The following is a 20383-nucleotide window of genomic DNA, read 5'->3' as shown; positions in this document are numbered from 1 at the left end:
CCTGATAGTTGTTTGTCATTTTATTTTTGAAAGACCACACCTGTGTGAGCAGGGGGAGGGACAGGAGAGGGGGCAGAGGAGCCAAACTAGGCTTCGCACTGACAGCACAAAGCCCAACGTGGGGCTTGAACTAAAGAGCCAGAGGAGACGCTCAACCATCTGAGCCACCCAGTGCCCTGTAGTGTGTCTTTCTTGACAGAACTGGAGATCACTTATGGGAACTTTAAAAAAAAAAAAAATCTACACCCAATGTGAAACTTGAACTCATCCTGAGATAAAGTCACACACTCTTCCAACTGAGCCAGCCAGGCACCCCTATTTATGGGAACCATTTAAAAGCTACTTGGGGAGCCCCCTTTCCACAAGGCCAAGAGGTCTAATTTGCTCATACAACAAATATGTCTGTTAGTAAAATTCTAGTTTCAGTTCACAAGTGGTCCTCAAAGTCCTCCCCAGTTTTAAAGAGGTCACACAGTTGCACAAGTGGGGGCTCTTGTGCCCCTGTGGCTAAGGACCCACCCTTTGCCAGAGGATTAGTGTCCCATGGCTGTTTGGTGGTCTTTACGCAGGGCCTCTGGGAGCCGGATGTGAGCGTGTGTGTGAGCCAGAGAAGCTCGGGTGCATCATGGGGCCTGCTGACGTACCTCTCCCTTGGGGTCTGGGCCCTAAGGGTCCCCTGCTCAGTCAGTGCCACCTCGGCTGGCCTAGGGTCTCTATTCAAAGGAACTGGGGGCTCCATGTCCACACATTGGCTGTTTCCAGGCGGCTGAAGGAATCGTTCCCACTTGGAAGGCATGGTCCTGACATGGTGGGCAGGTTGTGGAGGATCCCCCTGAGGAACAAAAAGCTCCCTGGTGCCCCGGTCCTTGTGACTGCTTTTGTCTTTGACCTTCCCCATCAAGCCAGTGTGGTCCTGCAACGGAAAGGAGAGAAGATGATCAGGTCCGCCATTCAGAATAAGTGCCAGTGGCCCAGCAGGACCCAGGGATGGGAGAGAAGGGTCCCTGTGCCTGCATTGCTGTGTCCTCTGCCTCAGGGTTCTCCCACTTTTCACTCTGTTCTGCCTACTTGCTAGTTCTTGTGCTGGCAGGCTAGGGACCTGCTTTCATTCTGTGGTTTGGCAAAGCAGGGCAAATAAATGCCCTCACCTCAAATCCTCTGCCAAATTCTATGACCAGGCTTTCCAGAAAAGAGTATTCCCATGGAAACTTAGAATCAGGTGAGAGGGTGCCTGAGAGGAGGGGTCAGCAGGAAAGGCCCATGAGACCATCTAGAAAGGGGGGAAGAGCTGTCCTGTCTGCTCACTGTCAAACAGATGGGAAGGTCTCTCTGGAACCGCGGGGGAAGGTTTGAAGCCGGTGGGGGTGGGGTGGGGTGGGGAGTGGCTGCACAGAAGACCCCAGGAGGTGAGCACAGCATGGGGCCTGGCCTCTCTTCCCTCAGGAGCCATGTGCGCACTGGAACCAGGGTTTGACGGCCTATAAAGGCATCTGAGAGTAGGAACAGGCAGGACCCTGCATCACTACCCGAGGGCAGTGTGGAAGAGGTTTGTGGTCGGTTGTAACAGCCGAAGATCACCATCGGCCCTGCCCCTGACTTGCTGGGACCACGTTATTGTGCAGCCTTAGTTCCTCACCTGCAAAACCAAACATGCCTGTATGGGCATCCCACGTGACAATGTAGTTAAAATGTTTGAGGGACCAGCAGATCAATAACTGTCATTATTCTAGGACTTGGAGATTCAGGGCCACACAGCTAGTCAGTGGCCACGTCAAAGTTTGACCTTTGCCCTACTGGGTGAGGCTGGCCAGGCTGACCTTGGCCTATGTTGCAGGGATGCAGTGACCGAGGCCCAGCAGAGACTTCTGCCTTAGTGCCTGTGGCTCCGGTGACAGAAGAAAGCAAAGTCTGAGTGCAGTGGGGTTGGGAAGATTTAAAACACCAAGAACGAGCAGAAGTATGGGGAGGGTGGTGGGGCTGGGTAGGAGGATTTTAAGCTTACCTCGTACCACGGACATATGGGGGCAACAACTACATGTATCCTAACTAACTCAAAAATGATGTGAAGCATGGCAGGACAGACTTTGCACAGCTAGTTGTAACAAGATAATATTGGGAAGGGTAGGAGGGGCAGAGATGAGTGCAGTCAAGGACCAAACCCTTGGAGTGACTGGCCACAAATGGGAGGGGTCAGACCCCACACGAGGCACCCCTGGCCTCAGGGACCTGCACTGGGAAGACCAGTCCCTATATAACATCTGGCTTTGTAAATCTGGAGCTTAACACTAAGAGAGCTGGAGGGTGATAGGAAACCAAGTCCCTGTCCGTAAAGAGCCAACACGATAAGTAACTGTGCCCAACACAGCACAGAAACAGTAGTTTGAAAAGCACCTGAGTATATATGTGAAGATCTTAGTTAACTAATTTTAGGATATATGCTGGAGGGGCAGGGATCTGTAGGAGCTCTCTTCTGGAACAAAAGTGCTAGTAGGCACCATTTCACTTGCCCTCCCCCAGCCAGGATAACGGGATGCGTGTGGGAGCCAGTTCTGTCTCCACACACTGTGCTAGCACCGTGTGCTCTGCTCCCAGCCGTCCCTGGTAGTCTTGAATTCTGGCAAACATTTAAAGAGTTAATACCTATTCTCTTCACACTATTCCAAAAAATAGAAGAGGAAAGAAAACTTGTACATTCATTATATGAGCATTGTATCAGCATTACCCTGATACCAAAACCAGACAAAGGCACTGCAAGAAAAGAAAATTATGGACCAAAATCCCTGATGAATACAGATGCAAAAATCAAAAAAATCTTAGCAAGCCAATTTCAGCAATATGTTAAAAGGATCATCATTCGCCATGATCAAGTAGGATTTATTCCAGGTTTATTCCAGGGTGATTCAATGTTCGCATATTAGTTAATGTGATACATGGTATCAACAAGAGAAGGATAACAACCAATTGTTCATCCCAATAAGATGCAGGAAAAGCATCTGACAGGGTACAATATCCATTCATGATAAAAACTCTCAATAAAACGGGTTTAGAGGAAACACTTCAACATAATAAAGGCCATATATGTCAAGCCCACAGTTAATACCATACTAAATGGTGCAAAAGTGAAAGCTTTTCCTCTAAGATCTCAGGAACAAGACAAGGATATCCACGTTCACTACTTTCATTCAGCAGAGTACTGGAAGTCCTACCATAGCAATCAGACAAGAAAAAGAAATAAAAGGCATCCAAACTGGTAAGGAAGAAGTAAAACTCACTATTTGCAGATGACATGATACTCCATATAGAACACTCTAAAGACTCCACCTAGGAACTATCAGAATAAATGAATTCAGTGAAGTTGCAGAAATCTCTTGTGTTTGTATACATTAATAACAAAAGAGAAAGAGAAATTCTATACACTAATATACACTAATAAGAGAATTCTATACGCTAATAACAGAGAAATTAAGAAAACAACCCCATTTATGACTGTATCAAAAAGAATAAAATACCTTGGAATAAATTTAACCAAAGAGGTAGAAGACCTATATTCTGAAAACTGTACGACACTGATGAAAGCAACTGAAGATGACACAAACAAATGGAAAGATAAACCACGCTCATGGATTAGAAGAATACTGTCCCATACTACCCTATGCAATCTATGAAATTCAATGCAATCCACATGAAAATACCATTTTTCACAGAACTAGAACAAACAATCCTTAAATGTGTATGGAATCCAAAAAACCCTGAGTAGCAAAAGCAAACTTGAGAAAGAAAAACAAAGCTGGAGGTGTAACAATCACAGATTTCAAAATATACTACAAAGGTATAGCAATCAAAACTTATCGGCATAAAAAATGGACACACAGATCAGTGGAACAGAATAGAAAATCCAGAAATAAACCCACGATTATATGGTCAGTTAATCAAGGACAAAGAAGGGAAGAATGTACAGTGGGGGAAAAGACAGCCTCTTCAATGAAAGGTGGTGGGAAAACTAGACCATTTTTTTTACACTGTCCAAAAAAATAAACTCAAAATGGATTAAATATCTTCTAGGCACACCTGGGTGGCTCAGTCGGTTAAGTGTCCAACTCTTAATTTCGGCTCAAGTCACGATCTCACGGTTCATGAGTTTGAGCCCCGCATCGGACTCTGTGCTGACAGCACGGGGCCTACTTGGGATTCTCTCTTTCCCTCTTTGCCCCTGCCCCACTCACATACTCATGCACAAGCTCTCTCTCTCTCTCAAAATAAATAAACTTAAAAAAAAAAAACTTTCAAAAAAAAAAAGGGGGGTTAAAGACCTAAATGTGAGATCTGAAACCATAAAACTCTTAAAAGACAATATATACAATAAGCTCTTGAACAATGGCCTTAGCAACATATTTATGGCTATGACTCCTCAGGCAAGGGAAACAAAAGCAAAAATAAAATACTGGGAGCACATAAAAACAAAAAGCTTTTGCATAGTGAAGAAAGCCATTAACAAAATGAAAAGGTAATGTGTACTGAATGGAAGACGATATTTGCAAATAACATATCTGAAAAGGAGTTAATATCCTTAAAATATAAAGAACTTATAATACAACTCAACACCAAAAACCCAAATAATCCAATTAAAAAATGGGCAAAGGGCCCAAATAGACACTTTTCCAAAGAAGACATACAGATGGCCAACAGACACATGAAAAGATGCTCAACATTGCTAATTATCAGGGAAATGCAAATCAAAACCACAATGAAATATTATCTCACACCTGTCAGAATGGGTATTATCAAAAAGACAAGAAATAACAAGTATTGGGGAAGACATGGATAAAAGGGAACCCTAGTGCACTGTTGGTGGGAATATAAACTGGTGTAACCACAGTGGAAAGCTATATGGAATTTCCTCAAAAAATTAAAAATAGAAATACCATATGATCCAATAATTTCATTACTCGGTATTTACCCAAAGAAAGCAAAAACACTAATTCAAAAAGATATATGCACCCTTATGTTTACTGCAACATTATTTATAACAGCCAAGATATGGAAACAGCCCAAGTGCCCATTGATGATAGATGAGTAGATAAAGATGTGGTATATATCTATATAATGGAATATTACTCAGCCATAAAAACGAATTCATAAATACAGAGAACTGGTGGTCGCTCAAGCAGAAGGGGATGAGGAGATGGGCAAAATAAATGAAGGGGATGAAAAGATACAAACTTCCAGTGATAAAATAAGTAAGTCATAGAGATGAAAAACAGCATAGGAAATATCATACTGTAATAATGCATGGTGACAATGACTATATTTATCATGGTGAGCACTGATTCATGTATTGAACTGCTAAATCACTATGTTGTACATCAATATAACTGTATGTCAACTATACTCCAATAATTAAAGCGAACAAGAGCAGAACCTAGGGGAAGACAATGTCTCAGTGCAAAAGAACACACTTGGGTAACTGAAGGTGAGGATGGGAACAATTCCTTAGAAATCCAGGGCAGATCCCATGTTGGCTAGTCTGACAAAGACCCTCCACTGCATGTAGAAGGAAGAGAAAATTCCTGACTCAGAAAAGCCCTAGTGGCCAATCTTCGTTGATCAAGCTGTCCTTTTGACTAGGAGTTCACATCACTGAGAGATTGAATACGGCAGGGAAATGGTACAAGCCAGAGAAAGGAGTTGGCTTAAGTCAAAGCAGACAAAACACTTGGGTGTTAAAAAATTCTATGTGTGGTTCGGGCGCCTGGATACCTCAAGGGTAAGCATCCAACTTCAGGTCAGGTCATGATCTCACAGTTTGTGAGTTCAAGCCCCTCGTTGGGCTCTGTGCTGACAGCTCAAACCCTGGAGCCTGCTTCGAATTGTGTCTCCCTCTCTCTCAAAATTGAATAAACATTTAAAAAAAAAATTCTATCGTGTGTTCAGTAGTTACTAGGACCAGAAGAGAAACACTGTCCTCATTCACTGACCTTCTGAGGCTCCAAGGGAATCTCAGAGTCACTCGGGTTCCAGACATCAGGGCTGTGTGGAGGACGGTCTGTGCTCTGGATCCATTTCCTGGTGGAGATAAAGTTCTGTCAAGAATCTAGTCCTACCACCTCACAGGGTCCTGATCCTGACTTGGTGGTCACCAGGTGTGACCTCTAGCACAGGTAATTGTCCTCCCATACAGCTTCCAAGGTGGCTTCTCTGCTTCTCCTCCACTGCCAATAACAGGCTGCCCAACAACATGCAAGGCCGTCCATTTCTGCTCCATAGCTCGTAGTTGCTAGAAAGTTCTTATTTTGAATTGGAATCTACCTTCCAATAAATCACTCGCCCTATGGGAGCCACCGTGGATCTAGATAAGGCAGTGTCTCAGAAGAATCGCAGAAACACAGAGTATGCCTATAGGAGAAGACACCTGTAAGAGGTCAGGTCTTTCCTGCTATAGGTTATAAGCTCCCAGGCCTGTAAGCCACTCTGGCCACACTTCACTTTGTCAATTCTTCTGGGGATCAGTGCAGTCACAATTAAGTGAGCCCCATAAAAGGTGCTCATACTGGCACCCCGCACCTCTCACCTCTGTGCGGCAGCATCTGGCACCTGGCGAGGCCAAGGAGGGCCTGGTGAAGCTAGCTGCTGGCCATCGCCACTCAGACTTCCCCCATGCTGCTGGCTGCTAGAGGTTGCCCATCGCTCCCCGCCATCTGTGAGTCACTGTGGGTATGGGGCAATGGCTGGATTAGTGACTAGCTTGGCACCTTTTTCTAGGCAGGCCTGTGTTGAAGGGAGGGTCCGTCTTCTCTGTCCTGGACAAGGGCTGTGTCTTGAAACACACTCCTCCTCCTTCCATCCCCTGTTCTTCTGAGTCTCTTTCCAGATACTTCAGCCAGCGGTTCTCTGAGGACTGAGGTTTTTCCTACAGGATTGGGAAGTAAGTTTATTCTCAGGACCCACATCTCCCTTGTCACCAGGAAAGGTATTTCGCTGGAAGGTAATGGGGAGATGGGTGTCCTGAGGCACCACTGGGGACTGTGCACACTGGCACAGGCCAGGGGAAAGATACAGGGCACAGCTCATCAAGGAAATTTATAAATGTCCATGCTCCCTGACCTAGGGGTTCCAAATGAAGACAAAGGCACAAAGATGCTCATCAAAGTGATATGAACCACAGCAAATATGTATCATAGCAAAAATCTGGAAATAATCTACATGCCCGGTCATCATGGAACAAACACTGGTTACATCCACTATATTCCGTAAATCCTGGACATCACTGAAAACTCTACTGCGACACAAGAACAACATAAGTGAAGACTCCAGGGTGCAAACTAGCATTTCTTGTAATAACAATGATGTAAAATTAAGTCCTTAAGTGGACAGAATTGGAAGTATAGAACCAAGTATGTGAGCGCTTCTGGGTTAAGGTGATGTACTTAGGAGCAGGGCTCTTGTTTATAATAAAAACAGGAAAAGCGAGCGACATTGCCAAGCAACTGACATTGCCAACGTGATTCTGTGAGTGGAGGCAGGCTCTGTCCTCAGGTGGGCAGGGGGCCCCTGGCAGCTGTTCCCACTAACCCTGTCCCCAGCAGGACACAGCACTGGGTACCCACAGCACCTTGGATGTACCAATGGCATCACTTCCTCATTCACTCAAGCTCTTACACACACTACCCAGCCAACACTGTCTGAGCACCTACTTTCCTAGGCACTGGGACAGAAAGCTGGATGTGAGCCCTGCTGGGAGGCCCAGTCTGGAGAAAGGAAATGTGAAAGCCAGGTACTGTACAATAGCACCTTTTCCCTGTCAGAGGTGTGCCCAGAGCACTGCGGGACAAGGGGAGAAACACGGGGAGGTAAAGTTCAAGCTAATTTCAGAGGAGTTCTCCCGGCCAAAGACAAGGCCCCGTTCAGAGTACCGTAATTACTGGTACACACATTACTGGTACAAAAGGGATAGGTTTACTCTTTGTTGTGTTTCCAGTAGCTTTAAGCCAAGTGCCCGTTGTTGATAGCACTGTTGAACAAAAGATCAACAGATGAATAAATGGAACCCCCTCTGTGACACAGAGACAGAGCTGCTGGCTTACCTGTGAACTCACATGCTCAGCCTGCTGAGGCTCTGCATTGTCCTCTTCGTCAATATTTACAGGTTCTTCCAGAGACCTTAATGAAAGATTGTACATGTGTCCTTAGTAAAATGACCAGGAAGACGAAGGGCAAGGAGAGGAGAACAGCAGGACATAAATACTTGACAACAGCCATCAAAGGCTGTTCTAGGGGATCTTAGGATCTTATTTCTGTTGTTCTGATCTAGTTCAGGAGGCCTGGGCAGAGGCACCAACAACAGGAAAGGTGACACAGGGCAGACTCTAAAGCTGGAGAGACCAGAGTTTGCATCCTGGCTTTGCCAATGACTGGCGGTCATTGTCACAGTGTGACTTTGGGTTCATCATTTTACCCCGCTTCCCTCATCCACAAAAGACAATACTGCATGGGTGACTGTGAAGACAAACGTGACAAAGTGTGTGCACATGCCTGGCTGAGGGCCTGGAACACGGAGAGTAATGTCAGCTGAACTCCTGTAGCACAGAGTCCCTCCCATCAGCAATGGAGAGGTCTCTACTGCATAGGGTTATATAAGTCTTTCTAGTCATACCTCAACCCTTACAAGACAGGAGAGGCACTGTGTGTGTCACAGGGAGGGAACAGCACAGGGAAGAGGATCAGGGCTCTTCTACCACATAAAGAGTGGGGAGCCAGAGCCTCTGTGGTCTCTAATGGGACTGAGGGGCGGGTAAATACTTACCATACAAGGGCTGGAGGTTAGCACAAGGCCAGCCCCACCCACATCACACAGGGTGGTTACATCACACAATCAGGAGGGCACTCCCCCTGGTGAGCTATGTGAACTGCCAACTCTGCCAAATGTGGGCGTCTGTACTTGATTCTCTTCATCTGTACGCAGAAGCCAATAATCCTCACAGGGTGATTATGATGAGGAAATTAGATCATGCATGTGAAACACCTACCCTGCCACATGGCTGATAATCCAGTGTTCACCAGAGCAGTGGCCTAGCAGCCACTGGCTAGAAGTCTGCTCACCTTTCTGATTCAGGAACTCAAATCCATCAATAAAGGACATCTCTCAACAGTCTGAGGATACCAGTCTGTGTTCTTGTTTCTGACGTTACCACTGACAAGTCGGGTGTCTGATGTTCCTTTGTAGGAGATCTCTCTTCTCTCCACCTACTCTTCAGCTCTCCCCTTTGTCTTCCGTGTTCCCTAATTTCATTAGGTTGTTGTCATCATGTAAGGGTCATTTAATTTTTTTTAACCTTAAAAATTAACTTGAGGTATAACATACACTAAAACTCAAGTGTATAGATGAGCTTTGATAAATTAGATCTTTGAAACTATCACCCCAATCAAGATACAGCAAAAACATTTTTCATTGAGATATAATGGACAAGATATGGAAAATTCTCATCACCCCCAAAAGTTCTCATACCTGTCTTGGCAGGCAATTCTCTCCCCTAGAAAACCACACTGATCCATTCAGCAGGTGGTCTTTTGTGTCGGCTTCTCTCACTTAGCAATGTTTTTGAGATTTGCCCATGTTGTTTCTGTTGTAGCATGCCACTGCATGAACATACCTCAGTGTGTTTATCCATTAACCTTCTGTATGTCCACATACAGATATTGCACTCAGTCACTGCAGCATCATAGTAGACCTTGGAATTAGGCAGTAGAAATCCTCCAGCTTTGTTCTTATCAGAATTGTTTTGGTAATTCTAGGTACTTGCATTTCTATATAAATTTTAGGATTAGTTTGCCAATTTTTACCAAAAAAACAAACAAACAAACAAACAAAAAACCTCACTGGAATTTTGATTTGGATTAGGTGGTCTCTACCAACCAATTTAGGATAAACTGAAATCTTCATGATATTGAATTTTCCAATCCATGAACATGAACTCTTCATTAACTTAGACCTTTTAATTTCCTTAGCAATGTTTTATGGTTTATACTGAACAGATCTGACACATTTTTGTTATATTTATCCCTAAGTATCTAATTTTTGATGCTGTTCTAAATGGTATTTGATTTAAAAAATCATTTTCCAATTGTTCATAGCATTTATATAGAAATAATTTAATTTTGTACGTTGACTTTGTATCCTTGTGATCTTGCTAAAATATTAGCTCTAGTAGCATTTGTGTAGTTTCATCAGGATTTCCTACATACATAATCATGGTGTTTGCAAATAAAATAATGACTTGTTCCAGTTTGAGATTTATTGTTTCCTAAATCTAAGAATATAAGCCTTTGATTCTAGAAAATGCTCTAGTCTTTTCTCTTCAAATATTGCCTTTACCCTGCTTTCTTAACTCCCTCTTGCCGAACTCTTCCCTTAGTTTCCATGTTTCTCAACTCACATTTTCCACCTTTTTATCTTTCTGTGTTGCACTGTGAATACTTTCTTCAGATTTATCTTCCATTTCACTGATTCTCTCTTCAGCTACATTTAATGCTCAATCTGTCCACTGAATTTTTAATTTCAATGATTATACTTTTAATTTCTACAAACTCTGGTTCTTTTTCAAATGTACTTGGTCATTTTCTAAAGTCATTTGCCTTTTTTTCTTGTAATCTCCAACGTGGGGCTCCAATTCATGACCCCGAGGTCAAGAGTCACATGCTCTACCACCAACTGAACCAGCCAGGTGCCTTGAAGTCCCTTGCTTCTTACATTATCAACCTTCCCTTTTATTTCATTAACTATAGTAAACATTCAGGTCTAGGCTGAAGATGTATGCTCCAGAGGAGCTGTATTTACCTCTGCTTCCTTGGACAATTCAAAAATAAATTCTCCGCTTGAGGCTTTTCACACAGTGCATGTAGAAGACTGAAAAGCCATGTGATAGATTTCTTGTGTTTATTATACCCTGGAGAGAGATTTCCTCTCTTTGGCCAGCACCAAGGTCAACACAAGCAGGCTGCAAAGAGGGTGCATTTCTAGTTCAATTAATTCATGGAGGGTGTAGTCTTTTGGGGACTCAGCTTTTTTTTTATATTTATTTATTTATTTATTTATTTATTTATTTATTTATTTATTTAAAATTTTTTTTTCAACATTTATTTATTTTTGGGACAGAGAGAGACAGAGCATGAACGGGCGAGGGGCAGAGAGAGAGGGAGACACAGAATCGGAAACAGGCTCCAGGCTCTGAGCCATCAGCCCAGAGCCCGACGCGGGGCTTGAACTCACAGACCGTGAGATCGTGACCTGGCTGAAGTCGGACGCTTAACCGACTGCGCCACAGGCGCCCCCTTTTTTTTTTTTTTAATTTATTTATTTATTTTGAGAGAGAGAATGTACAAGCGGGGGAGGGGCAGAGAAAGTGAGGGAGAGAGAGAATCCCTAACAGGTTTCACACTGTCAGCACAGAATTTGATGTGGGGCTCAATCCCATGAACCAGGAGATCATAACCTGAGCCCAAATCAAGAGTCGGATGCTTAACTGACTGAGCCACCCAGGCGCCCCGGGGACTCGGCTTTATGTCGTGGTCTCCTACTGACCTTCCCATGCTGAACAGGCCTTGTCTTTGTCTCTTGCACCCCTCTCAATCACCTAAATGAAAGTTCCAGAACACTAGGCTTCAATTGCCTCAATAGCCCAGGTACTTACTCTCTGAATTTTGGCTTTTGCTTCATTTTTGACTTCTGATATTTCATTTACTTCCATCATCTCATCAGTGTACTTAAAATATCATAGCTGACATATTTTAGTTATTTTCAGTTGGAAGAGTGTTAGGATAACTAATCACCATATAGAAAAAGTTTTCTCCATATAAAACTTCCACTAATCACTCAAGATGAACACAGGACAAGATAACTGTCCCCTTTTCAAACAACTGTACCTGAGTGACATCTCTGAAATCTGTCCCTGCAACAGATTTAATTTTTGGACATGGCGTCTACAGTCAGCACCAGAACCCTCGCCGTAAGTCTGCAAAACAAAAAAATATTAAGTTTAAAAAGTGCTGATAGGATGCGGAGAAACAGATCCATTAGTGATGTACCTCAGGGAGAAGAAAGGTGTACTTTATAAGGCCCAAATGTACCATGCAGAAATTCTAATGACTGACCACTTTTTCTGGAATAATTGATTTGCAAACTAACAGTCTCAGGAACTAACAGTTCTGGTCTGACTGTCCTTCTAGCACTTGGAACTCTACACATCAAAGACTAACTCAGCCCCAGGCCCCACACAAAATGGTTAATAAACATGAATAAGAAATTGAAGATATGTAACGCAAACCACCAGTAAACATAAAATATGCTACTTCACTGATAATCTAAGGACCATAAAATAAGATGAAATACTTTTTTTTCACTTAGCAGTCACTCATTTGTTTAACAATATTTACTGAACACCTATTATGTGCCAGTCCCCTGGAGCAGTTAAGGACAATACAGTACAGAAGTGGACAAAAATCAGTCATCATGGAGCATACATTCTAGTGTGAGGAGACTGCATAAGTCAACTATGTGGTCATCAGATGATGAGAAGTACCACCAAGGAAAATAAGGTGATGAAAGGGGATGGGGCAGTGTGGGGGAAAGAGTAGACTATTTTATACAGGGCATTCAGGGAATAGATAACTAAGGTGACATTTGGGCACAAAATAGGAAGATATGAGGCATAAGCCACATAGATAGCTGGGGGAAAGCATTCAGCAGAAGCAATGAAATACACTTGAGGGCAAAGACCCTAAGCCTGTGAAGGAACAGTAAGGAGGGCACATGGCTAGAGCTGAGTGGTCCGGGGGAAAATGGTAGGAGATGAGGTCTGAGTGTATTATTCCCTACTACAGGCAAAGTCAGCCTCATGGGAACGAGACCTGTTCTGCGGCTGGCATCTTGAAAACATTAAAAAAATTTTTTTATTTGAAAATGTTAATAACCTTATCTTTGGAAGGCAGCTATACTCACCACTATACCACCAATGCTCAATAGCCTTATCTTTGAATACGTGTGATAAGATAATGGAGCACGTCCATAAGCAGAGGAGATATACACGCTACACAAGTCCATTGTTCCTTGCCACACCATTTGCATACAGCATGCTCAATGACCCAGGAGCACAGAATTAAAGTGGACTCACAATACATGGGAGTGTTCACTGAGACTCCGAGTGTAGACACTCAGTGTTTGCTGTCTATGCCTGAGTATGTGGGGAGCACCCACTGCCTGAGAGGCCAGGCTTTCCACTGGAACAAGAACTTGCTTCAGATTCAGAAGGAAGGCAAGGATGTTTTAAAAATACATGAATAATCAAAGAACCCTATCATATCTTTTTATTCCTGTTACTTGCCTGGAACAGCTGATCACTTATGCTGAAAATCATGACACGGAAGGAAAGGGCAAGGCAGGGAGACCCTTGTTCCTTTCCCTCTCAGTCCTTCCTTATGCTAATCAGTGAGCTGATGGGGGAGAGTGTGGGGAGAATGTATCAATGAGTATAAAGAGCAGAGTTAGTTTTGTGCAGCATGTCCACTGTTCTGGTAAGAATGAAATACATAGGCATGAATGAGCTCCAAAATACAAATTGGGCAATTCTGAGGATTCTGCATATATATAGTAAATGTTCTTATATTATTCCACATATAAACACTTATTATTTTTTTTTAAGTAGGCTTCATGACCAGCACGGAGCCCACTGTGGGGCCTGAACTCATGAGACCCTGAGATCAAGATGTGAGCTGAGATGAAGGGTCAGATGCTTAAACCAATTGAGCCATCCAGGTACCCCCTAGACTAAACGCTCTTTGCATTTTAAACTGGTGCTGCATAAAAATAAAAAAAATAAAATAATAATAATAAAATAATTTTAAAATGTTAGTTTTTCTTTACTTAGGAAGACATTCAACAGTAAATAAAAGACATTATAAAAAATCAAGAGAGGGGCGCCTGGGTGGCGCAGTCGGTTAAGCGTCCGACTTTAGCCAGGTCACGATCTCGCGGTTCGTGAGTTCGAGCCCCGCGTCAGGCTCTGGGCTGATGGCTCAGAGCCTGGAGCCTGTTTCCGATTCTGTGTCTCCCTCTCTCTCTGCCCCTCCCCCGTTCATGCTCTGTCTCTCTCTGTCCCAAAAGTAAATAAACGTTGAAAAAAAAAAATTAAAAAAAAAAATCAAGAGAGACCAGGACGGAAAGGAAAAGCTTAATATTTTAGTATTTTTAACAGCTTTTTTTTTTGCTTTTGAACAAGGGGCCCCACAATTTCGTTTTGTACCAGGCACACTTGGCCCTGCCTGTAGGACCATGGGTTTTGCTCTAACTTGGAAGGCTGGGGTGAGTGACCTCGCCTAGCACATGTTTTAGCAGGACCTTCAGGTATGGTGCTGAGGGCAGACTGTATGGCAGACATAGGTGGGCTAGCAGGAGGTTGCTGCAAACACTGATGTGGCTCAGACCACTGTAGTAACAAATGGTCATTCTGGGTACATCCTGAAAGTAGAGCTGACGAAATCTATTGATGGACTGGATGAAGAGTGTTTAAGGAAAAAAAAAAAAAAAAAGGAGTCAGAGAGGACTTCCACGTTTTTAGCCCAAACAACTAACAAGGGACTTAGTCCGTAAGAGACAGGGTGGACTGTGGGAGAGCAGGTGGGTGGGGTAAGGTGAGGCCTTCTGTTTGGAAAGGTGGGTTTGGGACACCCATTAGAGAGCTGAATGGATGGTGCAGGGGCAGGCCTGGGGCTTGAGATAGACATTCCAGAACTGTCAGGTGATCTCATCTCAGACCACCAAAGGAGTGCCACTAGAGAAGAGGCCAACAAACTGAGCACCACAGCATTCTCACATTTAGAAGTTGGGGAGATTAGAAAAAAACTAGCAAAGAGGACAGAAACACAGCCAGAAAGACAGCGGGAAAGCCAGGAGTGGGATGACTGGAAGTCCAGGTGAAGACAATGTTTCAGTGACAAACTGTGACAGACACTACCAATAGGTCAAGTCACCGGAGGAGTGAGAACTCACAACTGTTTTTAGCAAATGGAGATCCCTGATGACTTTGACATGAGCAATTTTACTGGACTGTGGGGAATAAAAGCCCAGCTGGGGCAAGTTCAAGCAAGAATGGGAGAGGAACTGCAGAATGGAATGGCAAAGCTTTAAAAGATGTTAAGTGGCAGGGAGGACGCTCGCCAGCATGGCAGGGACCACTGGCTGAATACTGAAATTAATTCTCCTCCTATCTGGCCACAGACTGGGCTACACTTTCTAGTCTTCCTTGCAGTCAGGTGTGGCCTTGAGACTAGGTTCTTTCTAGTGGGATGTGAGCCACTTCCGGGCCTGGCCCCTCAAAGCCTCCTGTGTAGCTCCTTCATGCTCTTGCCCTTCAGTGGCTCCAGGCAGCAGGAGACAGGCCTCTGGGAGTGACAGAACCTCAAGATAGAAGGAGCCTGGGTCCCTGCATGACCTCACCAAGGACGGCTGCCCTGCTGATCTCAATTCCTCTCAGGACTGTTACAAGAACAAGAGAAATAACTTCTTCTTTTTTTAAAGTTTATTTATTTTCCATAATCTCTACATACAACATGGGGCTCGAATTCATGACCCTGAGTTCAAGAGTTGCACACTCTTTTGACTAAGCCAGCCAGGCACCCCATCGAGAGAAACAACTTCTACTGTGTTAGGCCACCACAATTTTGTTGTCCTGTCACGGTGGCCTAGTCTACCATAAGCCATATACCACTGCACATGCATTGAGGTGCTGGGAAGAAGGTAGAGCCTCCTGAAGGAGAACTTAGAAGTATGTGCTGACATCAAAAACAAGCAGCAGTCACGAGCTCATGAGCCAGCCCCTTGCCTTCTGAGACTCAATCTTGGAGTGCGCCTCAGCAGCTGTACTGCTGACCAATGACCTGATCAGCCCCACTTCTACCATCCCAGCTGGCTGGACCAAAAGTGGACATCTGGGTCAAATGGGCCAATCATATCACTTCTGCCAGTTTATTAATTAGGACTCAGCTATTCTAGTTGGCTTGAAGTGAGAGTCCATGGTCTGTGGGTGGAGTGTGTTACTGTGAACTATCTGGGGAGATAGTAAGGGACGGAGAGGAGGCAGGGAGAGGGGAAGGAGGATGTGGGGACAATCAGGTATGGGGAGAAGGGGAGGAAAAGATGCCTACATTGCTGGCAGCTTTTCAATTCTTGGGGCTGGTTCTTCAAGGGGTCAGGGGTGAAACCCCTCCCCTGAATTCCCCATGATACCCCATTATTTTGCCAGGACATTTTTTTTCTATTTTGCTGAGGCCATTCTGAAATATTCTATTATTTGTAACTAAAAGAGCCTTGGTCAAAAGATATCCTTTGAAACTGCAATTTAAACTTCTAGGAATTTGTCCTAAGGAAGTAATTAGTCTAGTGAAGGAGGAGGTTCTTTGTAAGAAGCTTCACTGAAGCATCGTTCTTACCAATGAAGATGAAGATCAACCTAAATGCCAAACAACATGGGATTGGTCACTTACCAACTCAACAAGTATTTATCGAGCGACCACTTACTCTGTGCCAGGTACTGTGCTACGTGCAGAAGGTGTATCAGTATAAAACAGGCAAAGCTTCTGCTCTCAGGGAACTTCCAGGAGATAAACAATACTCACATAAACACACTCGAATATAATATCTGATCAGGATAGTGAGAAGAGCTAGGCAAAGTTCCAACAATGAGCACAAAGGCCTTAAGAGTGCAGCATGTCTGGATTGTTTCAAGGTCATAAAGAAAAGGCCTTATGGCTGAAGGAGAACAAGGAGCTGAGGGTGGAGAGGTGGCATCAAGGGCCAGAGAAGGTATACAGGGGCTCAAAGAGGCAAAAGGTGCAGGACACTGTGTGGTATCAAAGAGATGAGATGGAGGGGTACTTGGGTGGTTCAGTTGGTTAAGCATCCGATTCTTGATTTCTGCTCAGGTCATGATCTCACAGTTGAGACTGAGCCCTGTGTCGGGCTCTACACTGACTGCATGAAGCCTTCTTGGGATTCTCTCTCTGCCCCTCCCTTGCTTGTGCTCATGCTCTTGCTCTCTCTCATGTGTGCTTCCTCCCTCAAACATACACATTAAAAAAAGCAAAAAAGGATAAGGTGGAGAAATAGGTATCCACTTGAAGAGAACGGCAATGGCCTAAATAAGCTTTTACTCCGAGCTTTCATTCTCTCTGTTTCGGTCTCCTGATGGCCTCCCCTTCCTGAGCCCACCCATGCCCACACCCTGTATGCACCAACATGCACCCGACCAGTTGTGGGTCTGACTGCCTGGTCATCTTCTTACAGGCTCCTGCATTTTCCCTGCATTGTGCTCAATCTAGTTTCAAATGGCCAGTGTGTGTGCATCGGTTTCTCTTCCTCTTCCACATGAGCAGATCTGTGAGGGCAAGAAGGACAAAGCTTTTTGCTTTCCCTTGTTTCTCCTGTGCCTGCAGGCAGAAAGTACTCAATAAATACTTGCTGACCAAATAAACAAATGAAGGTAACTTTCCATGCACTGCTCCATCCATTTCACTTCCTGAAGGAACAGGAATTTAGGGAGCAGAGGCTCTGCATCTAGTGAACTTGGTCCCAATACTGGGATGCTGGGACCCCATGAGAAACACACTACTGCAGGGCTGGGCCCACCGGCTTTCTGGCCTGGGTATTAGATACCGTTTCTCAGGACTCACCCGCAAAAATGACTGCTTCTCTCCACAAGCTTTGCATGTCCACTTGAGACTCTTCTTTTCCTACAATGAATTTCATAAATTTGGCTTAGATAATTATTTAAAACAGGTGGAACTGAATCAAAAATAATGATATAAAAAGGCCAGTGGAAAAGAGTAAAAGTGTAAAAACAAACCAACAACATATATGTATAAAAAGCTAGTATATTGTAAAGGTGGCATTTTAGGAGTGAGGAAAAAACAGACTATTTAATAAGTGGTGCTGGGAAAACTGGCTATCCATATCAAACAGTCTAGTTAGATCTCTATTACCTGTGGTTCTCAAAAATAATTCCACAACATTTAATTCCAATTCTTGAGAAATCTAACTAGATGGGGTCTCTCTTAACAGGATAAAATACCTTACATTCAACTCTAAAACTGTAGAATCACTACCAGCTCTCCCATGAAAGTCAAGAACAAGCCAAGAATCCCCACTACTATTTACCATTGTTATTTTCTACAAATGGAATTGGAAAAGAAAAATAAAGAGGTACGAAAACTGGAAATGAAAACATTATTATGTATAGATTTTATTTTTTTACCTGAAAACTCAAAACCAAATGAAAAACCACTAAAAACAATCTAAGATGGTGGGGATTAATATAGCTTCAAAAGTTAATAGAGTCTTTATATAAGCAATTATCTAGTTAGAAAAGGTAACGGAACAGTCCATTTATAACAACAACAAAGAAAATATTATCAAAAGGCACCAAAGTTGTTTGAAAAAATGGAACGTAGTAGTGTGCTTAACATAAAAAACATGCCTGGGGGTGCCTGGGTGGCTCAGTGATTAAGCCTCCAACTTCCGCTCAGGTCATGATCTCACGGTCTGTGAGTTTTGAGCCCCATGTCCGGCTCTGTGCTGACAGCTGAGCCTGGAGCCTGCTTCATACTGTGTCTCCTTCTCTCTCTGACCCTCCCCAGTTCATGCTTTGTCTCTGTCTCAAAAATAAATAAACATTAAAAAAAATTAAAAAAAAAAACATGCCTGGGTTGATTTATCAAAATTAATAGATGTATGATCCTAACACAAAAACCACTGGGTTTTTTTGAAGTACCCAAAAGGATTCTAAGGAGGACAAGCCACATGTACAAATTTATGTGGGCATGTCCTACAATTCATTTAATTCTCCAGTATTGAACCTCAAACACCATAAGAATGTTTTCTATGGGTACATCTGCACGTAAGAAATGCACTTAAAAAAAAAAAAAAGGTCTGGAAGGACACATGGTAACTGGCTAGCTCTGGGGGATCTGGAGAGAGACAGTATGGTTTAACAGGATCTCTGCAGATAGCTCTGCATCTGCCATTTATTAGACCACTTGGTTTCTCTGGATTGCTGTATTCTCATCTCTGTAAAATAATAATGGTAAAATACCTAATCCAGAGGTTGTCTGAAATTAAAGGGGATGTGTGAAATTGTCATACCTGCAATTAAACTGTTAACTCTTTCCCCCTTTAGTTTCAAATCACTTTTCATCGTTGAAAACGACCATGAGAGTGTGTACTACATTATATATGTGTAATAATTTAAAAAATGGAAATTTCTATTTAATATCAATTCCTAAAACACTGTCCAAAAAAATGAAGTAAGTAAAAACAATTCCTGAGTCCCCAAACAGCCCTTACAGTCCCAGCGAGCTTACAACTACATACTCAGCATCGGACTTTTAAACATACATTTTGAAGAAGTTTGAGGTTATCCGTTTTCAGGGCACAGATTAGCAGACAACGAGGGGTAAGAGAGGACTATCAGAAGCAGATACGCCTGCTTGACAGCAGTGTTAGGTGACATCAAGCAGGAAGATCAAATGCTATCCAGGAAAAAAGAGGTTAAATGACATCCCCTAAATTGCATCTTGAAAGTTTGGGAAGCAGTACGTTTTAGAAGTATCGATTATCCTGTTTAAAATATTCATGCGCGAGTTGTTTACACTATGAGAAAGGCGGCGAGTCCCTTAACATGCGGATGGAGACACTGCCACAGCCAAGCAGTGGCAGCAGGGGACGCCCGTTCATGTGTCAGTTTTAAAAACTGTCATCTCCCATGTATTCAAATTAAGAAAGAAGCCACTTTGGGAGCTAGGCTCTACATAAAAGAGGCTATCCTCAACCTCTCTTTCCCAACTATCTGTAAGTTACGAGGCCGCCTCGGCAGAAACCACTGCCCCTGGTTCCTACGAATCCTTTACAACAGCCATGACAAAAACTAAAAAAACAAAGCCCACAACCACGTTATGAAGAGATATCAAAACCCAGTCCTCAAGGCCAGTCATCATCACGTGTCCGGGCCTCAGGGAGACCCAAGCAACTGCAGGAGATGGCGCCCGCGCCTGAGGGCAAGGTACGGGAAGGAGGCCGGGCACCCCGCGGCCCCGCCAAGTCCCGCACGCCGTCCCCACGCCCAACAGAGGGGGAGGCCGGTGCCCACCCCACCTGGTGCGACTGGAACAGGCGGCAGCTATAGCACCGCAACACACGAAACCGCTGAGGCGCCGCCATTGCGGTTACCCTCGCCGCTGCGCATGCGCCCCGTTCTCCTGCCCGCCCGAAATACGTCCCCCGCACGCGTTCAGGGTCCACTAGACACCTCCCCCAACCGCTTCGTCTCGCCTCACGTGCGCATGC

General features: G+C 43.9%; 1 protein-coding gene across 3 annotated transcripts; it reads right to left on the bottom strand.

The window, feature by feature from the left end:
* Window positions 1-420: 420 nt before the first annotated feature.
* MRNIP (MRN complex interacting protein) lies at window positions 421-20323 on the bottom strand. Of its 3 annotated transcripts, none has more exons than XM_040444188.1 (8): window positions 20192-20248; window positions 17716-17775; window positions 17293-17420; window positions 11917-12005; window positions 8082-8157; window positions 6750-6895; window positions 5976-6063; window positions 421-913 (listed from the first exon to the last, which is right to left on the bottom strand). In XM_040444188.1, the coding sequence occupies exons 3-8, from the start codon at window positions 17317-17319 to the stop codon at window positions 428-430; spliced, it is 912 nt and encodes a 303-aa protein (XP_040300122.1). In that variant the 5' UTR covers window positions 17320-17420; window positions 17716-17775; window positions 20192-20248; the 3' UTR covers window positions 421-427. The 3 variants fall into 3 exon arrangements, with proteins under 3 accessions (XP_040300122.1, XP_040300123.1, XP_040300120.1); XM_040444189.1 differs by having other exon boundaries at window positions 17328-17420; XM_040444186.1 differs by lacking the exon at window positions 17293-17420 and having other exon boundaries at window positions 20192-20323.
* Window positions 20324-20383: the final 60 nt, after the last annotated feature.

The sequence above is a fragment of the Herpailurus yagouaroundi genome, unplaced genomic scaffold (genome assembly GCF_014898765.1).
Source record: "Herpailurus yagouaroundi ecotype Mexico unplaced genomic scaffold, PumYag 192, whole genome shotgun sequence".
NCBI classification, from domain to species: domain Eukaryota; kingdom Metazoa; phylum Chordata; class Mammalia; order Carnivora; family Felidae; genus Herpailurus; species Herpailurus yagouaroundi.
Note: the sequence above shows the minus strand (reverse complement) of the source record. Positions and strands in the feature narration are given on the sequence as shown.

What these genes read in the sequence shown, in the direction of transcription:
- MRNIP (XM_040444186.1), bottom strand. Translation starts at nt 20,257, where the DNA reads ATGGCGGCGCCTCAGCGGTTTCGTGTGTTGCGGTGCTATAGCTGCCGC. An exon ending in AGAAGCAGTCATTTTTGCGG is followed by an intron (nt 12,006 to 17,715) that starts GTGAGTCCTGAG and finishes TTTGTTTTGCAG; the next exon opens with ACTTACGGCGAGGGTTCTGG. An exon ending in TTCCCTTGGAGCCTCAGAAG is followed by an intron (nt 914 to 5,975) that starts GTCAGTGAATGA and finishes TTTCCGTTGCAG; the next exon opens with GACCACACTGGCTTGATGGG.